This window comes from Schistocerca gregaria, chromosome 2, assembly GCF_023897955.1.
Source record: "Schistocerca gregaria isolate iqSchGreg1 chromosome 2, iqSchGreg1.2, whole genome shotgun sequence".
In the NCBI taxonomy this organism is placed as follows: domain Eukaryota; kingdom Metazoa; phylum Arthropoda; class Insecta; order Orthoptera; family Acrididae; genus Schistocerca; species Schistocerca gregaria.
The window spans coordinates 512,194,784-512,221,338 of NC_064921.1; the positions used below are offsets into that span (position 1 = coordinate 512,194,784).

Consider the following 26,555-nt stretch of genomic DNA (forward strand, 5'->3'; position numbering starts at 1 on the left):
AAAAGTCTTGTTCCTCCTACCACTGAACTTCACTAATTCCGACGATATATAACTTTAACCTATCCATTTCCCATTTTAAATTTTATAACATACCTGTTCGATTAAGGGATCTGACATTCCACGCTCCGATCTGTAGAACGCCAGTTTTCTTTCTCCTGATAACGACGTCCTCCTGAGTAGTCACCGCGCGGAGATCCGAATGGGGGACTATTTTACCTCTGGAATATTTTACCCAAGAGGACGCCATCAACATTTAACCATACAGTAAAGCTGCATGCCCTCGCGAAAAATTGTGGCTGTAGTTTCCCCTTGCTGTTTGCAGTACCAGCACAGCAAGGCCGTTTTGGTTAGTGTTACTGGGCCAGATCAGTCAATCATCCAGACTGTTGCCCCTGCAACTACTGAAAAGGGTGCTGCCCCTCTTCAGGAACCACACGTTTGTCTGGCCTCTCAACAGATACCCCTCCATTGTGGTTGCACCTACGTTACGGCTGTCTGTATCGCTGAGGCACGCAAGCCTCACCACCAACGGCAAGGTTCATGATTCTTGGGGAGGGGGGGGGGGGTTTGCAACTGTATTTTGATAAATATATATACCATAATGCTATGGTTTTTATTCTCAATTCATGCCTTATGTGCATACAATGTTTTACTAATGTTTTCCTACCCAGAATACTGTGTAACATTGACATAAATAATTTCGTTTATATGTTACTATGTAATCTTTATGGTGATTTGTGAACTTTAGCTACGTACTGTGGACCAGTCTTGAATGCCACCACCGAACTCAGTCCCTTATGTAACCTTACTTTAGGTATTTGCGTTATCATGTGGTAACACACACACATTTCAGTTTTTGTTCTAGCTTATGTATTTATTCATCTGTAACAATGTTTGTCTAGTATGTATTATGCTGAGTCAGAATATCCATGAAATGTTTAAGCATACTCTTCCGCACTGTAAGACACTTATACAACGGATGGACGTTTTGTTTTTACAACAACGATATGTTAAAGGGCACTTCAACTAAATTTATGCAACTATTTCACAGGTATCTGCTGGATTAAAGCTACTTTTCCGACAAACTATTGAACTTTACAGTGCTGTTGTGAGAGACATTGGCTCTGAGTCGTCAGTGGAATATTCATGGACCAATACTGCATCCTCATAGTCTACTCCAAATCTACTCGCAAATAAATCAGTACAATAATGCAAGGTATACAATGTTTATGTATTGAGTCTTCGACAAACATGATTACTTCAAGATTGACGTCGATGAGTTTTCTTTAGTGCAGTACTGAGTACACTCAAGTTAACAACGATTTTCACTGACTACGTGTAATTTCACAATGGCAACACAGATTTTACAATCGTTTAAAAAAGTGAGAAATTTCACTGAAGTTTTATCTTCATCTTTGTGACGCAACAAATTACTTAACAGAGGACTCACATTCTATGTGCAGAGTAAACCAATCAATGGATTACCATGTGTGATATTACCTCTTTTGCTTTCTTACTGGTGCTTTGAACACGTTGCTGTTTATGGGACTGTTGGTGCTCCTGTGCACAATCATTTAAACCAACTTGTAATCCACTGTTTCTGCGCCTGTGCACAATGATTTAAAACAATTTGTCAAGGACTATGAGTGAACCTGTGCACGACAATTGAAAACAATATGTAACTGCTATGAATCATCTTATATTTCTATGCTATTAGAGTTAGCACTTCTTTAATTCTACTGAAGTTCTCTGTGTTTTAACTTTGTAAGGTAATTTTGCTGTCTAATGTTTGTTAATTACAAACCTCATTCTGCAAAATTCTGACCAGAGAGGCCGAGGGATAGTAAACGACGTGTGTGTAAATTTTCTTACGAATTTTTTTGTTTTGGACGTCTGGAATCGCGCTCGTAAGGTTTGAAATGTCTAGACATGCGCTCGCAGGCTCGGCAGAGGAGCTGCGCAGCAGAGAGGAGTAAGGGGTGATCCTTGCTCCGCAAAGACGGCCAATAGAGCTATCTGTTGATCGCGAGGAGAGAAGAAGAGTTACGGTAATTGATTAAACAGCCGAATTTCGGTTTAGTAGCAGTAAGCAGCAAACAATGGAGATTTTTGGAAGTTATATCATGTATTAATGGAAGATTTATTGTGGGAGAAAAAGAACTCCTTTTTACATTGGTACCATTACACTCACTGCGAAGACTGGATTACCGGTAATGATTAAGTTTTATTTGCAGCAGCGGTTTGATAATGCTGCATTCTTGGTTCTTTAGACATCCAGATCAGGAATATTTCCGCTTTTCATTTTTTGTTAGGATTTGTCAATCATTGTGAGAGAAATGGATTTAAGAATTAGGTTTTGGAATTTTGTTCCACGAAAATTTTTGTAATTCTTGGATTATAATTACGTGGTTTCAGAGAAAGTTTAACCGTTACTGAAGCTTCATTAAATGTTATTAAGTGAAATATTATGATATTGCTATTAATTCATTTAATCTAAAGTCATTGTTGCATTCTAAGAATCAATTAATTTTTGATTTATTTTAAACCATTATCAAAAATTATGAACCAAGAATGATAGCAATGTTTTTAGAGAATGCATTGCACCTTTGCGTTTCTCAGTAGTTACATTTTGCAGCTCTGTCATCGAGGTGCACTGTGGCTTCGAGAGCAGTTTGTGTGGCGTTACCTTGTGCGATCCAGGTAAGCCAAATAGTGTAGAAAATAGATTCTTTCTCAAGCAGGACATGGTTTCTCCCAATTCTCACAGTGGTGTTGATTTCTCTATGCATTCTCGCAGCTGAGGTTCGTCACCAACATTTAGCACTTACGCAATCTATCAGCTTTAAGATCTCTATTCACGCCATTCAAGGAAAACGCCTAAGTTTATCATCTAACAGACAATTTAACGTTAAAAAAGCAATCGTCATTACGGATCCACTGTCACCAATATAAATTTAAGTAGACAACTTTCAAACGCAAGGTCTCACACAAATTTACATACCCAAGAGGAATTCACAAAATTTCATTCGGCTGTTCTTCCTCATCCACCTACAGCCTGGGGCTCGCACCCTCGACATCCATCTGTTTGGCCCAATGAAGGATGGATTCTGCAGGAAGCAGTACATGGATGATGTGGAAGATATTGATGCAGCAAAACATGCTCTGCCATCGACCAGTAGAGTATTACCATGGGGTCATGCTGGTCGGCGGCGTAAGTCCGTGGCATTGAACTGAGATTATGGTGAAAACAAGGTTTTTGTACGCAAAAGAGTTGGGAATAATATGGTGAGTTGGAAGCCTGAAGGAGACCATCCTGCTTTCAGAAAAAAAAGTGTTATATTGATTATTGAACACGCCTTGTAGTTGCTGATTATGATGAGATGTTGATAGTTGTAACTGAGAAATTATCTCATCACAATATTCCTATCACGTATTTTAATGGAAGATTTCTTTATTGTTTATTCAAGCGTTACAGAGCTATTATTTTAAGATTGCTTTTGGTTAGTCATTCTAAGATGCTTCGCATATCGTATCTACGAGGACTTCTGAACGCGGGATGGCCACAAGAGGTATTGCTTTTCGCACGGGGCTGTTGTGTGCGAGGTCCAGAAGGGCGCTGATGAGCCCGTTGTGGCCGAGCAGCCTGGCCACCTGGGCGGCAGTCCTGCCGGCGGCGTCTGCGGCGTCGGTCCTGGCACCGGCGGCGACGAGCGCGGCCACGGCGTCGGCGCAGCCCCTGGCGGCGGCGCGCAGCAGCGGCGTGTCGCCCTCGGCGTCGCGAGCCTCCACGTCGGCGCCCGCGGCCAGCAGCACGCGCGCCACCCCCAGGTTTCCAGCGCGCACCGCGTAGTGCAGCGGCGTCGAGCCGCTGGAGTCGGCCGCGTCCACGTCTGCGCCGGCCTCCACCAGCGCCTCCGCCGCCCCCGGGCAGCCCGCGGCCGCCACGGCGTGCAGCGGGGTGTCGCCGTTGGCGTCGCGGGCGTTCGGGTCGACGCCGGCAGCCAGCAGCGTCCTCACTGCCGTACCGCTGCCCTTGATCGCCACGCAGTGCAAGTCGCTCCACCCGCTTCCCCAGCTGGAAGTTTGCTTCAATGCGAGGCGCACTCCCTCGACGTTGCAGCTTTCGGCTGCCAAGAGCAGCTGTATCTTTACCAGACAGCGAGACACGCCCCTTTCGTACAGCGCCATCAGGACACTCGTGTGGCTACCTTCGCAGGCGAGGTGCACCGACGTGTTTCCTTCAGAGTCCTGGCTCTCCGGGTCGCCACCGGCGTCCAGCAGCAGCCGGAAGGCGTAGACGTTGCCACTGGCGGCGGCGACGTGGAGGGGCGTTCGGCCGCGGCTGTCTCTCACCTCGCAGTCGGCGCCCGCCTCCAGCAGCAGCCGTACCGCCGCGTCGCGCCTGTTGGCTGCCGCCACGTGCAGCGGCGTCGACCCACACCCGTCCAGACGCGCCGACGCCAGCTTCGCGTCCACCGACAACGCCAATCTCAGCAGCTGCAGGTGGCCCGCTGTGCAGATATCCCGCATCAGTGAGGCTGCGGCCTCTCTGACGGACAGCCGTCTCATCGTGACAGTCAGTTCCTTTGGAGACATGCCGCCTTGCAGCATTTTCTCGATCCATTCCCACGAGTCAGTCTCCTCCGCGAAGCGTATAGGGGTCCATCTGAATACCTCCTCTACTGTCCACTTCTTGGTCGTCATTTTGGCGCCGCAATCCTGGAACATTGACACTTTAGACATGAAACGTGCACAATGTGGCAGCTGTTTTAGATTTGTGATAATTTAGCCGAATTATCGCTTCTCTTCACTACAACAAAATTAATAAATTAAAGGAACATCTACATCTACATTTATACTCCGCAAACCACCCAACGGTGTGTGGCGGAGGGCTCTTTACGTGCCACTGTCATTACCTCCCTTTCCTGTTCCAGTCGCTTATGGTTCGCGGGAAGAACGACTGCCGGAAAGCCTACGAGCGCACTCGAATCTCTCTAATTTTACATTCGTGGTCTCCTCGGGAGGTATAAGTAGGGGGAAGCAATATATTCGATACCTCATCCAGAAACGCACCCTCTTTAAACCTAGACAGCTAGCTACAGCGCGACGCAGAGCGCCTCTCTTGCAGAGTCTGCCAATTGAGTTTATTAAACATCTCCGTAACGCTATCACGCTTACCAAATAACCCTGTGACGAAATACACCGCTCTTCTTTGGATCTTCTCTATCTCCTCTGTCAACCCGACCTGGTATGGATCCCACACTGATGAGCAATACTCAAGTATAGGTGGAACGAGTGTTTTGTAAGCCACCTCCTTTGTTGATGGACTACATTTTCTAAGGAATCTCCCACTGAATCTCAACCTGGCACGCACCTTACCAACAATTATTTTTATATGATCATTCCACTTCAAATCGTTCCGTACGTATACTCCCACATATTTTACAGAAGTAACTGCTACCAGTCTTTGTTCCGCTATCATATTATCATACAGTAAAGGATCATTCTTTCTATTTATTCGCAATACATTACATTTGTCTATGTTAAGGGTCAGTTGCCACTCCCTGCACCAAGTGCCTATCTGCTGCACATCTTCCTGCATTTCCCTGCAATTTTCTAATGCTGCAACTTCTCTGTATACTACAGCATCATCCGCGAAAAGTCGCATGGAACTTCCAACACTATCTACTAGGTCATTTATATGTATTTATCGGTGTTTAACGCCTGTAACTCACCACTGGCATCTTACTATTCATTGAGTGGCAGCCTATGGAGGGTTATTTACTTTCACTAGCAGGAGCTTCTTTTGATTATTGTTATTTCTTTTGTTCCAGTTTGCTATGACACCATATCCTGTCCTTATATGCTCTTATTTTTCTTTGGCGACGTAACCTTCTCTGAATTGTTTTGCCCGTTATTTGAAATACATTTAGGTCCATCTAAATTTTAGGAACAATTCCTTCACTGATTGAATTTATTAAGGTCGCTACAGATAACGCAGTGGTATTCTAAAGGGCAGTCAGAGAAAGCTACATACCGGTAGCTAAACTTGAGCCAACCACTTTGGATTTTAGGAGCGTAATTATCAATACTACAAATGTGACACTATTTTCAAATGTATTGAAAATAAATTAACGATCACCGAAATAGCTTCAAATGATAAAATATTTATTTTTGACTAATATTTCGCATGTTAACAGTAATCTTTTGTGTTTAATAGATGGACAAGATATTCCTGGTACATTTATATAAGATCCCATGGCTTTCTCATACGAGAATAACAAGCCACGTTGGCCTTAATCTGTAGAGTCCTATGGGGTGGGAAATTCTGAGAAGCACGTGGTCACTGCTCAAGTTTGAACACAGACATTCACATGCACTAATTCACATGGCAGACAAAATGTCGACATCATTTATTAGTGAGAAGAATTGTATGCACCTTGTGGCTAGCATGGAGCAGGATTTTGGTGGCTGCATATCTTTGCGTGAAGCGCTTGGAATAAAATCGATTCATCTTGCCGAATATACTCTCTGTACAGTTTTATTTATAGTTCAAAATGTCCATCACAATAACATGCCAAGCAGTAACTTTTAAGGCTTGGGTTGTGCATTGAGTCTATAGACCGCGTGGTCGCGCCTAACTGAAATCACACTATTATGACACTGATTAACTGAGCCAAAAATTGTAACCTGAACCTAAATGGCAATTCAAAAAATGGCTAGGAGAAGAAATTGTTGAGATTAACGAATTATTACTAAAAGATTAAAATAGCTTTTATCCCTTGTTCGACACAGACATTCTGAGGGAACGTCTATCGCTTACCTGTCTTCAGAACAACTCAACTTCGCACTCTCTTCGAACCGCCATAGGTGATGTGGACAGCCCGTGACCAACCTATGCTAGGAAAAGTTTTGCTTCACTCATCTTTGGCCAAACCCTCCTGTTCCTGCTCTCTGCCTTCCACCGATACCGTTTAGGTTGGTAGAAGATTTAGAAACCCATCACTTCTCTGGTTCGTCTGCTACTTCATTCCAATCATTCACACTTGACCACACACTTTCAGGAAAGGTGAAAAATGGAACTGAGGACACAGGACGTGCAGATAAGTATGAAAAAAAGAAATGTGTAGACCCATATTGCTTCTAAAGGCATGCGGTTTTTTGGGGCTGAGATTAATTAGCTGCATCACTCACTTTTTTAATCATATAACGACACCTATTGTGAAGTTACACGCCCTTTTCTGGACATGATCGTTGGAGTTGGAAAGTAACCTTAGACTGGAAAAAGGATGTAGCGAGAAATCGCTCAGTGCCTTAACCAATACGTTACACCAACCTGTAACTAATGCATTCATGTCTGAAGAACATTGTAGAGTCCATAATAAAAACGCAAGGCCACCACAATAACCTTAAGTCTCTCCCTCTGTGGAATTCACGCGCAGTTGTGCGAGTACAGGATGTGGACACACAGTCACATACGGAAGTTTTGCTCGGTCCTGGAGGAGTGCTCGGATAACGGACGGTTTGCGTAAAGCGGAAAATACTGGCCACCAATACATTGTGCAGCTGTATGTTAGTAATTTCGACCTATTTCTTGTATTTCGTACATCTTTCGATTTCATCAATGGCTGTTCCTTCAGACCTGTCCCACAAGCGATGTCAACGCACTAACTACCGCGACAGCTTGAACTAACTACTGGAAACAACATATGTTCGTTCGATCAGTTAGCTGCGAGCAGAGTTCAGTAATGGACGTGCGGCTGCAGTGTCTCAGTGGTGTTGTGTCAGAAATCGAAAGGAAGCAACATCTCTAAATCAAGCGATCAACTTATTCGCTAGAATGTTCTGAAGAAGAGAAAAATGTATGCAAAGTTTGTACCACACACCTTGGCTCCTGAGTAAAACCAATGACTCATGGACACCTGCCACTAATTTACTGAAATGCAAAACATGGCCCATTCTTTCATGGAAAAAATCATCACGGGCCACGAGACTTTCTGTTATCAATACGGGCGTATCACAGATCGACAAAGTGCATAAATTCACACGAAGGGCCAACATTTTGACGACACAATCGACATCATTCAAGGCAATGTGACGCGCGGGTTGAACTATATCTAAAAGAAGTACTTTTCTGAGAGTTTCACATTATATGGACGTTCGGTGCGTTGCACTCGGATGGGATGAGACTACGTAGAACATCTGTAGCATTTTATTGATAAGTGTCTAAACCTTTTGGATTCATGGGGTGTAGTTCTCATACACATTAATTATCAAATCTCCTTCACTATGAACGAGTTGAGCTATACATTATGTAGACTCATATACTGTTGCAGTAACCATATTCGAGGAGAGCAAGTATTTTGTAAAATAATACAGAGTGTAATAAGATAATTGCATTTTCTTATACAGTAGATATTTTCTTCTGTTTATCTCTATATAGTTCAGTCAGTGCAAGCTGGAAGACGTAGGGTTAACTGTGTATCTGTGGCTAGCGATTACCAAACATCGTGGCCAAACAACACGCTAGTGTATGAACAGCTACAGTGCCGTGGTTCAATCCTTCACCTTTTTATTTTGAACGTTTCTCTAAAATGTTGCTTACGAACTGACTTCATACAACCACCAAAGACTTAATTATGCAACGAAGTGGAATGCAGGATGTTGCCGCTGTGGTAACACTGGTTCTCGTCACATTACCGAAGTTAAGCGTTGTCGTGCCTGTCTAGCTCTCTGAAGGGTGACCGTTCGGTTCTGCCGAGCATTGTGGGCAAGCGAAGTGCACGCAGCTCTTGTGAAGCCAATCGAGTAGCGGTTTTGATCACAAGGGCTGACAAGGCTCAGGAGAGCAGAGTGCTGACCACAAGCTCCTCTACATCCGCATCCAGCGATGTCAATCAGCTGAGGAGACACGGCAGTCGGTCGCTGCCGTCGGGCCTTCCGAGGCCTCTTCGGATGGTGGACTGGAAGGTCGACAAAAGTGTGATAAGTGCCAGCTGATTTACCTGGCATACCACGCTTTTAAAATGCTGACTACAACAGTACATGAAGAATAGAAAGAAAAACTGCAGATGACCTAGACGAAGATTAATTCCGTTTCAAAGAAAAATAAAATACCAGACACTAAAATTGGAGAAGGACGGCAAACTGAAGAAAAAACGGATCAACATCCCAAAATTTGTGGACACCAGGGATCGTATACACTACTGGCCATTAAAATTGCTACACCAAGAAGAAATGGAGATGATAAACTGGCATTCATTGTGCAAATACATTATACTAGAACTGACATTTTGGTGCATAGATCCTGAGAAATCAGTACCCAGAACGACCACCTCAGGCCGTAATAACGGCCTTGAAACGCCTGGGCATTGAGTCAAACAGAGCTTGGATGGCGTGTACAGGTTCAGCTGCCCATGCAGCTTCAACACGATACCACAGTTCATCAAGAGTAGTGACTGGCGTATTGTGACGAGACAGTTACTCGGCCACCATTGACCAGATGTTTTCAGTTGGTGAGAGATCTGGAGAATGTGCTGGCCAGGGCAGCAGTCGAGCATTTTCTGTATCCAGAAAAGACCTGTACAGGACCTGCAACATTAGGTCGTGCATTCACCTGCTGAAATGTAGGGTTTCGAAGGGATCGAATGAAGGGCACAGCCACGGGTCGTAACACATCTGAAATGTAACGTCCATAGTTCAAAGTGCCGTCAATGCGAAGAATAGGTGACCGAGACGTGTAACCAATGGCAGCCCATACCATCACGCCGGGTGATACGCCAGTATTGGGAATGACGAATACACGCTTCCAATGCGAGTTCATCGCGATGTCACCAAACACGGATGCGACCATCATGATGTTGTAAACAGAACCTGGATTCATCCGAAAAAATGACGTTTTGCCATTCGAGCACCCAGATTCGTCGTTGAGTACACCATCGCAGGCGCTCCTGTCTGTGATGCAGCATCAAGGGTAACCGCAGCCATGGTCTCCGAGCTGATAGTCGATGCTGCTCCAAACGTCGTCGAACTGTTTCGTGCAGATGGTTGTCGTCTTGCAAACGTCGCCATCTGTTGACTCAGGGATCGAGACGTGGCTGCACGATCCGTTACAGCCATGCGAAGAAGATGGCTGTCATCTCGACCGCTAGTGAGGCCGTTGGGATCCAGCACGGCGTTCCGTATTACCCTCCTGAACCCACCGATTCCATATTCTGCTAACAGTCATTGGATCTCGAGCAACGCGAGCACCAATGTCGCGATACGATAAACCGCAATCGCTATAGGCTACAATCCGACCTTTTTCAAAGTCGGAAATGTGATAGTACGCATTTCTCCTCCTTACATGAGCCATCACAACAACGTTTCACCAGGCAACGCCGGTCAACTGCTGACTGTGTATGAGAAATCGGTTGGAAACTTTCCTCATGTCAGTATGTTGTAGGTGTAGCCACCGGCGCCAACCTTGTGTGAATGCTCTGAAAAGCTAATCATTTGCGTATCACAGTATCTTTTTCCTGTCGGTTACATTTCGTGTCTGTACACGTCGTCTTGTGGTGTAGCAATTTTAATGGTCAGTAGTGTAGTAGTAAATACGTTTTCACAGAAGGCTTTGTTAAAGTATTTGACTGGTTTTTTTGTTCATTGACTACATTTGTGTCTTGGGGCGGGACGTTTGTACCGCCAGATTACTGTTCGTATTGCAAGACAGCAGGCCCTCTGGCCTCTTCATACATTTATTAAGGGCCATCAAAGCAACATACCTTGCATTTCTAAAATCTGTGTTTGCATACATGCAAATTAGTGTCAGATCGCTACCGTATTGTGTTGTCATGCTATGTATGTTATCAGATGCTATGCACCAACATGTACATGATCGAGAGTAGGATGCTCGCATGTCGTAATTCTGTTAATCTGACGTAGGAGACGAGTGGGAACTTTTGGCTTGTGAGAAGGCGAACTAGTCACAACAACGGGACGTGGGGAACATCCCGTCACTGGGAATTGCGGACAATGTTCCGACCCGCTTGTGAATGGCGGCTTTCTCTTTTTATGTTGTGTCTCGGGGGCCAGAGGAACTAACGCTCGCTATTTTTACAATGAATGGGGGCAGTTTCCTCCCAAAACTCTCAAGTTTTGGGCTGGAACGCTCTATCTCGGCACCATGCCTGTGCTATTGCTTGGGACGTTTCGGAGAAATGGTCGCCGAGTTTCATGGGACAGCCGAAAGAATGGCGCCACGCGTAGCACCCCAGTTATCATATTCCGTTGGCGCGTGTCGCCCGGCAGCTCTCTGCGCAAAGTCCTGGCGGAGGCTATAATAGGCTGCTCGACTGTTACGTCAGCACACGTTTAGAGCCACCGTCGGGACTTGGCGGAAAGGAACGGTATTGGCTCCTAGTTTGACGAAGTGCAGTAGTAGGAATCTAGACGAATTTTTTGTAAGGGCATAATTTCTGAAAGCTTTGTTTATCGGCGAGAGCTGGCCGAATTTTGTACAAGCGAAGCTGTACCTCTCTGGGCTTTGGATGGAAGAAGACTGAGTGGAGTTGGTCCTGGCTACTGCAGGAGTCGGTCTCGTACTTTGCAGTCTTTGCTGCAGAGTAATTTCAATCTCAGTTTCACTTGTCTGGTAACCCGGACAAATACTTAATTTCTTCTCGCTCGCGCTTCAGTCGGTCTCCAAACCGGAGTCCAATCTCCACGTAGCCCATCGGACCATGAAAATTCTGGGACTTCGCCTACAATTTTTTTTCCGCTCTTCCCTTTTACTTATTGTTCATGGTCTCTTGCGAAATACACTCCTCCACAATTGATAAACCGCTTCAAACGCTGTTTCCATTTCCGGATGCAGTCTTGGTACACCTCTTGCTGGATCGCGCGTAGCTCCGTTTGCAAATTTTCTTTTATCTCGTCTATCGTTGCACGTCTTCGTCCTTTCAACGAGGTTCTCAACTTTGGAAATAAAAGAAAAATGTCTGTTGGGGCTAGGTCTGGAGAGCACAGAGAGTGAGTCGGCACCGTGATTTCGTTTTTTGTGCAGTAGTCACCTACCAACAGGGATGAATGTGCGGATACGTTATCGTGATGCAAGAGCCATGAATTGCATCGCCATATTTCATGCCGTTTCCTTCTCCCATCTTCTCGCAGGCGTCGGAACACGTTTCCATAGTACCATCGATTAACAGTTTCCCCCTGTGGCACGAATTCATGATGAACTAATCCTTCAAAGTCAAAGAAAACTGTCTGCATGGCTTTTACATTTGATATGACCTGACGAACTTCTTTTGGTCTTGGAGAATCTTTCCCGACCCGTTGTGAAGACTGAATCTTGGTCTCTACATCATAATCGTAGACCCATGTCTCAACGCCAGTTATGATTCGCTTAAGCAACATCTCGTTTTAATTTGCGCCATCCAAAAGCTCTTAAGACTGCGAGGCGAAGATCTTTCTGCTCATGATTCATGAGCCTTGGGATTAACTTTTCGGCAACACGGTGCATTCCAAGATGCTGCGTCAGGATATCATGACATGATCCAACTGAAATGTTACATTCTTCTGCAATCTCTCGTACAGTCGATTTTTTACTGACACGCACTATTTCGTCATCGGTAGACATCGAAGGGTGTCCTGAACGAGGGTAATTTGTAACTTCCGTCCGGCTATTTTTAAACCGTGTGAACCATTCATAACATCGAGTAGGGCTTAAGCGCTCATCACCTTAGGCTTCCTGCATCATTTAATGTGTCTCTGCAAAGGTTCTGTTGATTTTCGCGCAAAATTTCATGCAGACGCGGTGCTTCTCTACCTCTGCCATCTCGAAATTCGCAAACTGTGTGACACAATGTTCCACTCAGTACAGCACTGAACAATAAATAACAGCCATACAACAATGAAACTTCAGGCAGTTACATATTAAACATAGGCGCGTGCAGGGATGCCAACCGCTTTTCGCTCCAACACACCATTTAAGAAAGGGCAATTAGGAGTGCATGGGTATGAGCTACTTACAGCGATGGATTTTCCCATACAACAATGTGTCAATCTTCTTTAAATATCTAAACCTAAGAAGAATTAGATTCTACTGGTCACTAAAATTCAACACCATAAAGACAGCATGCCGAAACGCCAATCTAGCATGAACTATAGGCTTGGACACACAAATGATTAGCCTTTCAGTACAATCTCAGAAAGTAAGTAGGAGTAATGCTATCTTCATTCTATGTGTAAAGAAAGGCTGCACTGTGGGTTTCTCATTCAGAAATCGCAATAGAATTTTATTTCTGAAAAGACTATGTTATGCATCGTAGCCTATCAAGAGTTTCATGATATTTCTACTCTTGTTGGCGGGATGCCAGAACTGTCATCCGAATATGGAATGTGCCAGCGAAAATATACTTCTATCGGATTACAAAAATACGATGACTGAAAAGTCACTCTACCTTCCTTAGCACCTTTAAAAATTTTCCCATAAATTTTGGCATGAGAATTTATCTGCTCTTCTTTTAACACGCTACTCATCTTAGACTTCTACAAGCTTCCCAAACCGTAGCTCACTCGCACCCACTAGTCCATCGCTGTAGGTCGCTCGTACCCATTCACTCCTAACTGCCCTTTCTCACTCACTCATTCAGCCAAGTCTTTGTCATAATCTCTTTGTGTCTCTTTGTCATTGCCTCGTGTGGCACAGCCACATCCCCTTCGTTCTGTCCTACTACTACAATCTCCTGTCACTGTCAGTGTCTCCCTCTTTCTCTCTCTTACTGCTAATTTCTCATCTCTTTCTCCTTACTGTTGCTGTCTCTTCTCACTAACACGATCTCTCTCTTCTTCGTTGTCATTGTCATATACTCTGTCTCTCATTATCACTGGCTTCTACCCACCTCCCACTTTCTGTTTCTCTTTCTCTTTACTCCTCCCTCTACCCAGGCACTATCTCCTTCACTCTTTTCCTAGTACTGTTCTGTCACTGTCGACTATGTTCCAATGACATTGTGTCTCTCTTTTCTCTCACGCTGCGATTTTCTCCTTCGCACTTTCTGTCACACTACGACTGTCTACTGTGTTCGAGTATTTATTACTTTGCCATCTCTCAGTCACTGCCAATGTCTTCCTATCTCTCAGCTTAAAAAGGTACGAGTAGTCCGCATGCCAGAATTTTTGGGAAAATTTTCAAAGGGCTGAAGACGGTAGAATGAGGCAGCGGGTACCCCACTTTCCAGTCGCAGACTTTTAAATAAGCAGGAATATATTCCCATTTTTTGTGCTCTGATAGAAGAATTTTTCCACTGTTTCCCATCTGTCCCCTGCCGCAACAGGGCATGACACTTATGAGAAGAATTGTATTGATCAGCAACGTTTAAATAGTTTACTTATGTGAAATTGAAATAACTCAAAACTAATTTTATGGCTCAGACCTGCTTTTTCGTGTACTAGAAGGGTAACTTTGAACCTCTGTTTGTCGGAAACTGATAAAAATACGAAAAAATTTCAAGGTCGTTCGAGATCGGAGTCTTATAAGTACAACGTAAAAATTACAGCTATTTGCTGTGCATAGCTGTTTCACAATCCGCTACCGGGTTTATTAATCCGAAAAAGAAGAATTTGGGGTGTTTCTCGATAACGGATAAAGAGTTTCCAAAACGGGGAAATGGCTCTCCTTGATAAATGCCTAGAGAATATACCGTTACAATTTTAACAATTTGCTGCCGTTATTTATTTAGTTTAGTCTCATACCAGATATTACGTATAAAAGTAGAGTAACTTTGAACCTCTGTATCTCGGAAACGAATTAAGGTATTAAGAAAATTTTCAAGGTCGTTCGAGATCGGGAGCCTAGGAATATATCATAAATATTTCAGCCATTTGCTGTGCATAACCATCTGAGAAGCTTCGCCTGGGTTTTGGTCTGCTGGTGACAGCTAAAATGTAATAAGAACAGCCTTTTTTGTCATTTTCCAAGAAACCGCTTATGAAGTAATAGTGCCTCAATAAGTCCTATCAAGCCCACTGGAGACTACATCAAATACAAAAAGAATCAACTGATTTGCTGATGTAATATTCATATCTTGATAGGTGCATGAACCCATGTTTCATGACTTATTTGTGATTATATACTGCCATTATACTAATTTTTATACGTAAATTATTTTTCAGTTATCGGAATAAAATTTCGGTTCATAATTCAAATTACACTTATTAGTGAAACACCAGGCGCTGTCTTTGGATATCGCCGTCAGTAGACATTTCCTTTGTTTTGATTGCTTAACGCGTTGGGAAGTTACTAATTAAAAGAGGTCTACATACACGAAAAAAACCGACCCGCCATGAAGGAATCTCCGAAATGGAACGGAAATCGGTAGATGTGATGTACACCTACAGGTGGTGAAATGATAAGCAATTCCAGAAAAATTGGATGATTTGTTCAAGAGAAAGAGCTTTACAAACTGAGCAACTCAATAATGCGCTGGTCCACCTCTGGCCCTTATGCGAGCAGGTGTTGTACTTGACATTGATCGATAAATTTGTTGGATGTTCTCCCGCGTGATATCAAGCAAAATTCTGTCCAATTGTCGTGGTAGATCGTCAGAATCCCGAGCAGGTTGGAGGTCCCTGCCCATTACGCTCCAAACATTCTCCATTAGGTGGAGATATAGCGCCCTTGCTGGACGAAATGGGGTTTGGCAAGCACAAACACAAGCTGCAGAAACCCTCGCCGTGTGTGGGCGGGCACCATTTTGCTGAAATGTAAGCCTGGAATGGCTTGTCCTGAAGAGCGACAAAACGGGGCGTAGAATATCGTCGACGAACCCGTCAGTCGTTCACGTTCGATCGTTTTTAAACTGATCTGCTCACTTTTTAAAATTTCCACGGCTCATAGAACTTTCACCATATTGTAAAATCGTCTGAGAATAGATTTTACTGATTTTTCTCCTTCGGAGAGGAAACTTCAAGCGGACACGCCATCATTAAATGCAATATTGAGGTTATAAACAAAACAATTTTTATCCGTCAGCAATACTCATCTCATCGCAATAAGGCCAACTTAGACATGAAAGTACAAAGCTGCTCTGATAAACTGTTTTATTTCTACTTCAGTTTGTCTCTTAAATTATTAAATGTTCCACGTACTATTTATCTTACAGAATAGGTCTTTAACCGTCGTCTTCACTTCTTTTTCTCTTTGGTACGGCGTTACTATCACATAAGTTTATTTGTATTGGTTTTAATTTTGTGGCGGACGGAAATAATTCGCAATCACCTTTAGTTCTCACGATATTAGCTCCCTCGCATCGTGCACTACTTTCAGACTCTGGCGTCTTCCGAGCATTTCACATGCAGCAGTCTTTCAGTTTACCTGCAGTCCTTCTGACAGCCGCAGTTTACGTAGTTCCCATTACAGCTCACCAAAATCAGTGGTTGAGTTGTGTGCTCAAGTCTGACAGCCCGCCTCCAGTGGTGTCGCGACAGGCGTGAATGGAGGGACGAATGGAGACGTGTCGTCTTCAGCGATGAGAGTCGCTTCTGCCTTGGTGCCAATGATGGTCGTATGCGTGTTTGGCACCGTGCAGGTGAGCGCCACAATCAGGACTGCATACGACCGAGGCACACAGGCCCAACACCCGGCATCATGGTGTGGGGAGCGATCTCCTACACTGGCCGTACACCTCTGGTGATCGACGAGGGGACACTGAATAGTGCACATCCAAACCGTCATCGAACCCATCGTTCTACCATTCCTAGACCGGCAAGGGAACTTGCTGTTCCAACAGGACAATGCACGTCCGCATGTATCCCGTGCCACCCAACGTGCTCTAGAAGGTGTAAGTCAACTACCCTGGCCAGCAAGATCTCCGGATGTGTCCCCCATTGAGCATGTTTGGGACTGGATGAAGCGTCGTCTCACGCGGTCTGCACGTCCAGCATGAACGCTGGTCCAACTGAGGCGCCAGGTGGAAATGGCATGGCAAGCCATTCCACAGGACTTCATCCAGCATCTCTACGATCGTCTCCATGGGAGAATAGCACCCTGCATTGCTGCGAAAGGTGGAAATACACTGTACTAGTGCCGACATTGTGCATGCTCTGTTGCCTGTGTCTGTGTGCCTGTGGTTCTGTCAGCGTGATCATGTGATGTATCTGACCCCAGCAATGTGTCAATAAAGTTTCCCCTTCCTGGGACAATGAATTCACGGTGTTCTTATTTCAATTTCCAGGAGTGTAGATCGAAACATAACGGCTGACAGATCTATGGCGTTAGCCGCGCTTGTCGTTCACAATCTACAGAAATCCTTCGACAGTGCAAGGCAGATTAAGATCTTCACAGTCGTTTCACGACTGCAGCTAAAGTACAGAGATACAGCAAAAAACCACAACAATATAAAAAATTAAGAATTGGTTACGAAACTGGTAGGTTCGTATAGACAGGATTGTGTCGAGAAGGGTGTGAGACACTATTGCATTTTATCATCACTTTTATTCAATTTTTACTTCAAAGAATCAGTGAAAGAAGTGTTTAAAAGTGAAACTTTGCAGAGGCTCGCTGACGGCATAGCATTTCCGGCCGGAGAAAGGGTTAGGCAGGACTAGCTGTGAACAATGGACAACGTACTTAGCACTGTATATGGCTTAGGGATAAACAAAGCAGAGGCAAAAGTGAGGAAAAGTAGAGAAAAGAGAATAAGACTCGCTTAACATCGGACTGTGGAAAGACAGAGCAATGGAAGGAGTGAAATGATACTCCTGTCTGAGAAGGACGGACTCAGTACATAGAAAAACCAAAACATTTACATCATACTCCCCAAGGCACCTAATGGTGTGTCGCGGAGGGTACTCTCGGTACAACTATTCGATCCCTCCAACCCTGTTCCGCTCGCGAATAATGGGTGGGAAGAATGATTGTCGGTAAGCCTTTGTATTGACTCTAATTTCTCGAATAGCCTTTGGTGAAATTAAAAGCACGGGCAGTAACATTAAGAGTGCAACGGAAATTCCATGTTAAATGCAGAAGAGAGAGTGGACAGGTAGAGAGAGTAGATTCAAGGCCTCTACCAGACTTATCTGATGACGTGACAAAAGAAGAAACAGGAGTCGATATAGAAGAGACAGGGAATCCACTGTTAGAATCAGAATTTAGAAGACCTTCGGAAGACTTACGATCGAATAAGGCAGAAGGGGTAGATAACATTCCATCAGAATTCCTAAGATCATTTGGGGGAGGTGGCAACAAAACGATTATTCACGTTGGTGTGTAGAATATGTCTGGCGATATACCAACTGGCTTTCGGAAAAACATCATCCACACAATTCCAAAGACTGTAAGAGCCAACAACTGCTATAATTGTCACACAATCAGCTTAACAGCTCATGCATCCAAGTTGCTGACCAGAATAATATACAGAAGAACGGAAAAGAAAACTGAGGATGTGCTAGGTGAAGATCGGTTTGGCTTTAGGAAAGGTAAAGGCACCAGAGGGGCAATTCTGACGTTGCGGTTGACTAAAAGAAAAATCAAGACAAATGACTTTGAGCACTATGGGACTCAACTTCTGCCTTCACTAGTGGAGTATCAAAAATAATTGTTGACATAGGATTTCATGGTAGGTAGGACGCACCACGTGATGTTGGATGGAGGGTCGTCGCGAGAAGTATAAATGACTTCAGGCTTACCCCAAGAAAATTTACTGGGACCGTTTTTCATGTTGTATATTAATGACCTGCAGGCAATACTAACTTTTCGCAGATGACGCAGTTATTAAGAATTTATTACCGCTCGAAAAAAAAAAATCAACTATCTGGGGCAGATGTTGATGAGATTTCAAAGTGGTGGAACGCAAAGATTGGCACCTCGTTTTACATGCTCAGAAATGTAAAACTGTGCACTTCATAATACGCAGCAAAGTAGGATCTTACGACTACAACATCAATAAGCCTAAATTTGTCTCAGTGAACTCACATAGTTACCTGGTGTAAATATTTCTAGAGATATGAAATGCAGCGATCGAATAGGCGGTGTAGCTAAAGCAGGCGGTAGACTTCGGTGTATTCGCAGGCTAATGGAAAAATACAGTCTGCAAATGAGACCGCTTACAAATCAGTTGTGCGTTCCGTCTTCAAATACTGTTCAAGTGTCGGGGACCCTCACGAAAGCCGGCCAGAGTGGCCGAGCGGTTCTAGACGCTACAGTCTGGATCCGCGCGACCGCTACGGTCGCAGGTTCGAATCCTGCCCCGGGCATGGATGTGTGTGATGTCCTTAGGTTAGTTAGGTTTAAGTAGTTCTAAGTTCTAGGGGACTGATGACCTTAGCAGTTAAGTCCCATAGTACTCAGAGCCATTTGAACCATTTTTGAACCCTCACGAAACAGAACTAATGAGAGGCACTGAATGTGTACAAAGAACGGCGGCAGGAATGGTTACAGGTTTGTTTGGCCTTTTGGAGGGCATTGCGGAAATGCTGGAAAACATGAATTGGTAGACCCCTGAAGATGTAAATTATTATACCAAAGACTACTTAGAAAGTTCCGAGAGTCAGTCCCGTAAGGACCGTGGAGGAAATATTCGACCTAGTACGGCACGCATTGGGATATTTAAGCAGTCTTTTTTTTGTTTCACGGATCATATCTGACTGGGACTGCCACAAGCCCCAACTAGTAGGAACATCCCAAGTAAGCTCTCTCATGCACTTCGTTATGGCTGATACAGTACACAGGGTGTAAATTTTAAGTTGTCAAACCAGAATGACTCGAAAAATAAGCTTCACACGAAAAAATGTGTAGAATTGAAAGTTGGTCATTTTCGAGGGAGACATTTGCTGATGCTAAAATTAGCCCGCCACCCCAGCCCCTGGGGGTGTGGAGGGAGGCAACTTTAAAATTTCAAATTGGAACCTCCATTTTTTATTGCAGAATCAGATTCTACATAAAAAACTACGTACATTTTGTGTTAAATATTTATTTTGATTCTTGGTAGTTGGCGCTGTAATTCAAGAAAATCCATGTTCTTATTTTTGCGTGGAAAATGGTTACAGATAAACAAGAAATACTCATTTGCTTCGTAAATTTTGATTCGCTAAAACTAAAACTCTCTCTCTCTCTCCCCATAGAGTGCGGTTTGAGAGAGAGGAATTAGAGTTTTTGAAATGTTGACCCAAATATTAATTTTTTTCGCAGATTCGGATAAGTTTTGTTTATTTCATGGTTTCTCATACCACACCCTATGGGGAGAGAGGGAGAGTTTTAGTTTTAGCGAATCAAAATTTACGAAGTAAATAAGTATTTTTAATTTATCCGTAACCATTTTCCACGCGAAAGTGAGAATACGGATTTTCTTGAATTACAGCGCCAACTACAAAGAATCAAAATAAATGTTTAAGGCAAAATGTACGTAGTTTTTTATGTAGAATCTGATTCTGCAATAAAAAGTGGGGGTTCCCATTTGAAATTTTAAAGTTGCCTCTACATTTTATGTAGAATCTGATTCTGCAATAAAAAGTGGGGGTTCCCATTTGAAATTTTAAAGTTGCCTCTTGCCCCACATTCAGGGGACTGGGGTGGAAGGCTAATTTTAGCACCAGTAGATGTCCCCCTCGAAATAATCAGCTTTGGATTCTACACATTTTTTCCTGTGAAGGTTATTTTTCGAGTTATTCTGGTTTGTCAACTTAAAATTTACACCCTGTGTATGTACTAGAGCAGATGGGTCAGTCACTAGACTCGCATTAACGAGGAGTGGGATTCTAATTCGCATTCCACCATCCAAATTTTTTTTCTGTGTTTCAGTTTCGTCGATTAAGGCTGTTGTTTCGTTTGAAAACGAGGCGAGCGGCTTCCATCGCCGTCCTTTCCCCGTCCGAGCTTCTTGGAAATGTCTAATGACCTTGTAGTCGTTGGTACACTAACCCATTACCATCCGCAAAATCTGCTCATATTCTGTTGGCAGGACAGTGTTCGTTGTCAGATCTCGTCTTCTTTCCATAGCGACATCACATTTTGTGGCTCAAGAAACTATTGTGATACTAAATCCCAGTGCACTACCAAGAGAGGCTGTACATTTGGATGATGGTAACAGGGTTGCGAGGGAGTCAGATTTCTGCTCGGTCATCCTCACGTAGGTTTCCACGCTGTCCTTGGCCTATTTAAGGAGAATACAAGGGTGGTTCCTCAACGAAGCTAAGGCTGCTGCAGTCTTTAATCCTACTCTGGCTGAGGAAGTGTCTGATTTGAATTAATTCAGTGGGGCGATTGCCTTTGCTTGTCTCCCCTACCCCCTACCCCGTCGTCTCGCCCCACACGTTACACGCAGGAACATAAAATTTATCAATCTAAATATCTGTGAGTTTCGGATAAATAATAACAGCAGTTTAATAAGCCACGGCTGCAAAATACTAACGCGAATTCTTTACAGACGAATGGAAAAACTGGTAGATGCAGACCTCGGGGAGGATCAGTTTGGATTCCGTCGAAATGTTGGAACACGTGAGGCAATACTGACCTTACGACTTATCTTAGAAGAAAGATTAAGAAAAGGCAAACCTACGTTTCTAGCATTTGTAGACTTAGAGAAAGCTTTTGACAATGTTGACTGGAATACTCTTTTTCAAATTCTAAAGGTGGCAGGGGTAAAATACAGGGAGCGAAAGGCTATTTATAATTTGTACAGAAACCAGATGGCAGTCATAAGAGTCGAGGGGCATGAAAGGGAAGCAGTGGTTGGGAAAGGAGTGAGACAGGGTTGTAGCCTCTCCCCGATGTTATTCAATCTGTATATTGAGCAAGCAGTAAAGGAAACAAAAGAAAAATTCGGAGTAGGTATTAAAATTCATGGAGACGAAGTAAAAACTTTGAGGTTCGCCGATGACATTGTAATTCTGTCAGAGACGGCAAAGGACTTGGAAGAGCAGTTGAACGGAATGGACAGTGTCTTGAAAGGAGGATATAAGATGAACATTAACAAAAGCAAAACGAGGATAATGGAATGTAGTCAAATTAAATCGGGTGATGCTGAGGGAATTAGATTAGGAAATGAGACACTTAAAGTAGTAAAGGAGTTTTGCTATTTAGGAAGTAAAATAACTGATGATGGTCGAAGTAGAGAGGATATAAAATGTAGACTGGCAATGGCAAGGAAAGCGTTTCTGAAGAAGAGAAATTTGTTAACATCGAATATAGATTTATGTATCAGGAAGTCGTTTCTGAAAGTATTTGTTTGGAGTGTAGCCATGTATGGAAGTGAAACATGGACGATAACTAGTTTGGACAAGAAGAGAATAGAAGCTTTCGAAATGTGGTGCTACAGAAGAATGCTGAAGATTAGATGGGTAGATCGCATAACTAATGAGGAAGTATTGAATAGGATTGGGGAGAAGAGAAGTCTGTGGCACAACTTGACCAGAAGAAGGGATCGGTTGGTAGGACATGTTCTGAGGCATCAAGGGATCACAAATTTAGCATTGGAGGGCAGCGTGGAGGGTAAAAATCGTAGAGGGAGACCGAGAGATGAGTACACTAAGCAGATTCAGAAGGATGTAGGTTGCAGTAGGTACTGGGAGATGAAGCAGCTTGCACAGGATAGAGTAGCATGGAGAGCTGCATCAAACCAGTCTCAGGACTGAAGACAACAACAACAACAATAACAGCTGAAAACAACTGTGATGAATGGACTAAAATAATGGCGATAAAAATAGAGGAAAACACTTTGTCGCTTAAGATTTCGTCGTTCACGATTTCGCCATTCGTGTGATTTTGCATCATAAACAAAACTAATTGTCTATTAAACTTGCCGCAATCATACCGCCCTAGTTTTTAACCAATAAATCAGACTGTGAGAGATAGTATTCAGTTCCGCAGTGTCGAGTGCTGGAGTGGAAAAGACGGGCGCTTGTCAACGACAGGTGCGGTCGCGTTTGGCGGCGCCTTATTGAAGCAGATAGCGAGGTAACGTCGCAGTTGACACAGATAATTCTCTACGATCTAAAGCCGTACACCCATTAACAGACTAATCTCTGTTCATTACCGTGCTGTTATCAGTCACGATTGGCTGCATATGGCCACGGCAATCAAAGTTAAATATCTAATTACGCCTGTGTTTGTAATGATGACGAAACACAGATACATGTGGAGTAAAACACAAAACCTATAAAGACAACTGCACTCTCCAAACCTATAAACACAACTGAACTCTCCAAATTGGAATTTTTTCAAAGATTTTTGGAGGGATTGATTCTCTTTTCTTTTCTCCTTTTTTTAATTTTTCACTTGCTCCATGTTTCTGTCATTAGGGCCAAATTTTACAAGCCATACTTAGACCGAGAGCTATCCTCCGTTCAGTTAATTAGTGCTCAAATGGCTCTGAGCACTATGGGGCTTAACTTCTGAGGTCATCAGTCCCCTAGAACTTAGAACTACTTAAACCTAACTAACCTAAGGACATCACACATATCCATGCCCGAGGCAGGATTCGAACCTGCGACCGCAACGGTCGCGCCGTTCCAGATTGTAGCGCCTAGAACCGCTCGGCCACTCCGGCCAGCGTTAATTAGTGTCATTTCAGTAACTAAATCTACTGATTATTTTTAAAAAGTTGTACCAAGTTGTTGAAGATAATATAGTATTGTTGACAGACTGAAAAAATTAAGGAATTAGACTGAATCTAGCACCTTGAATGACGTGCAAAATTGAAAATTAGGTATGCAGTTGTTGTAATCTGCCTGCAGCCTTATACAATGGACTCGTGATGACCTTCTGGACTAAATTTATATACGACCGTTGTGGCCAAGTGGTTCTAGGCGCTTCAGTCCGAAACCGTGCTCCTACTATGGTCGCAGGTTCAACTCCTGCCTCGGGCATGGATGTGATTAGGTTTAAGTAGTTCTAAGTCTAGGGGACTCATGACCTCAGATGTTAAGTCCCATAGTGCTTAGAGCCATTTTTTGACTAAAGTTATTCGCATCCTCCGGCATCGTTTCCGTATGACCTATGTCGAGAGTTTGCGGCACTGAATTATCTCTCCCTAGAGAGTCGTTCGTTTGGTCAGAGTGTGTGTGTGCGTGAATTCCTAAGGGACCAAACCAAACTGCTGAGGTCATTGGTCCGTAGTCTTACACACTACTTAAACTAACTTATGCTAAGAACAACACACACACACCCAGACCCGAGGGAGGACTCGTATCTCCGGTGGGAGGGGCCTCGCAGTACGTGACATGGCGTCTCAAACCGCTCTGCTAATCAAATTAGTCTGACGGTTAGATGGATGAAGAGGACATTTATGTTGTCCAGTAAAATTAGTTATAGCCAACGGCCTTGCGGCAGTGGTAAAACCTGTCCCGTAAGATCACCTAAGTTAAGCGTTGTCAGACTGAGCTACCACTTGGATAGGTGACCATCCGGTCTGCCGAGCGCTGTTGGCAAGCGGAGTGCACTCAGCCCTTGTGAGGCAAACTGAGGAACTACTTGATTGAGAAGTAGCGGCTCCGGTCTCGGAAACTGACATACGGTCGGGAGAGCGGTGTGCCAACCAGATGCCCCTCCATATCCGCATCCAGTGGCGCCTGTGGCCTGAGGATGACACCGCGGCCAGTCGGTACCATTGGCCTTTCATGGCCTGTTCGGACAGAATTTAGTTAAGTAACGTAAGTTATGTGTCAGATCGATCTGTTGCAGATTGTTGATACATCTTCAGGTAGCTGTTGTAGTATGTCTGTCACATTGTTATGTAGGCACTGGAATACCATAGCTGCGTCGTTCTCCTTGTTCTGGCTAACTCAACGTCAATGGAAATCCAAGAATGTTGGTGAAACCTTACAAGAAGTTTTTCAATTTTAACAGTTATGAAGTAATTTCATAAATTTTTCTAGCAGAATATTTGTGTGTAAGACATCCCGTAACTGCAACTAAGGATGAAGACGTCGGGAAAATACACAATGTGGTACTGGACGATCGGCATTTAAATATTTGTGGTGTGGTTGACATCGAACGTCTACAGAAAAAAAGTGCTTACATCTTACATTAAAAGTTGGCTAAGAGAAGACTTTGCTCTGGTGGAAAGTGATCAAAGAGAATGCAAACATATATTTTTCAATAGTTTTCAACAGTTTTATAAATAATGGTAAAATACTTGAAAATATCATTTATTGTGATATTTTATGTGCATTGCCGTTTCTTCTAGTTTCATGGAATACGCAAATTTTCCTCGTGTCATTCATTTGACCTACCAAATAGAAAACAAAGTACAGGGTGATTCAAAAAGAATACCACAACTTTAAAAATGTGTATTTAATGAAAGAAACATAATATAACCTTCTGTTATACATCATTACAAAGAGTATTTAAAAAGGTTTTTTTTTCACTCAAAAACAAGTTCAGAGATGTTCAATATGGCCCCCTCCAGACACTCGAGCAATATCAACTCCAACTCGTTCCACACTCTCTGTAGCATATCCGGCGTAAGAGTTTGGATAGCTGCTGTTATTTCTCGTTTCAAATCATCAATGGTGGCTGGGAGAGGTGGCCAAAACACCATATCCTTAACATACCCCCATAAGAAAAAATCGCAGGGGGTAAGATCAGGGCTTCTTGGAGGCCAGTGATGAAGTGCTCTGTCATAGGCTGCCTGGCGGCCGATCCATCGCCTCGGGTAGTTGACGTTCAGGTAGTTACGGACAGATAAGTGCCAATGTGGTGGCGCTCCATCCTGCTGAAATATGAATTGTTGTGCTTCTTGTTCGAGCTGAGGAAACAGCCAATTCTCTAACATCTCCAGATACTGTAGTCCAGTTACAGTAGCACCTTCGAAGAAAAAGGGACCAAAAACTTTATTGGCTGAAATGGCACAGAAAACGTTCACCTTAGGCGAGTCACGTTCATACTGAGTTGTTTCCCGCAGATTCTCAGTGCCCCATATACAGACATTGTGACGGTTGACTTTCCCGTTAGTGTGGAAAGTTGCTTCATCACCAAACACAATCTTTGAAACGAAAGATTCATCTGTTTCCATTTGAGCGAGGATAAAATCACACAAATCGATTCTTTTAATCTTATCAGCTGCAGACAGTGCTTGAGCCAATTTCAGACGATAAGGTTTCGTAGGACTCTCCACACAGTTGATTGTGGAATTTGCAGCTCTCTGCTAGCTCTTCGAGTCGATTTTCCTGGGCTGCGAACAAATGCTTGCTGGATGCATGTTACATTTTCATCACTCGTTCTCGGCCGTCCAGAACTTTTCCCTTTGCACAAACACCTATTCTCTGTAAACTGTTTATACCAACGTTTAATACACCACCTATCAGGAGGTTTAACACCATACTTCGTTCGAAATGCACGCTGAACAACTGTCGTCGATTCACTTCTGCCGTACTCAATAACACAAAAAGCTTTCTGTTGAGCGGACGCCATCTTAGCATCAACTGACGCTGACGCCTAGACAACAGCGCCTCAAGCGAACAAATGTACAACTAAATGAAACTTTATAGCTCCCTTAATTCGCCGAAAGATAGTGCTTAGCTCTGCCTTTTGTCGTTGCAGAGTTTTAAATTCCTAAAGTTGTGGTATTCTTTTTGAA

General features: G+C 43.6%; 1 protein-coding gene across 1 annotated transcript in view; it reads right to left on the minus strand.

The window, feature by feature from the left end:
- Positions 1–674: 674 nt before the first annotated feature.
- LOC126329414 (ankyrin homolog) overlaps positions 675–26,555 on the minus strand; it is a 29,215-nt gene continuing 3,334 nt past the window's right edge. The window contains exon 2 of the mRNA XM_049996156.1: positions 675–4,719. Within this exon, the coding sequence (XP_049852113.1) occupies positions 3,511–4,704 (1,194 nt within the window). The 5' untranslated portion in view covers positions 4,705–4,719 and the 3' untranslated portion in view covers positions 675–3,510. The remainder of the gene's footprint in view (positions 4,720–26,555) is intronic.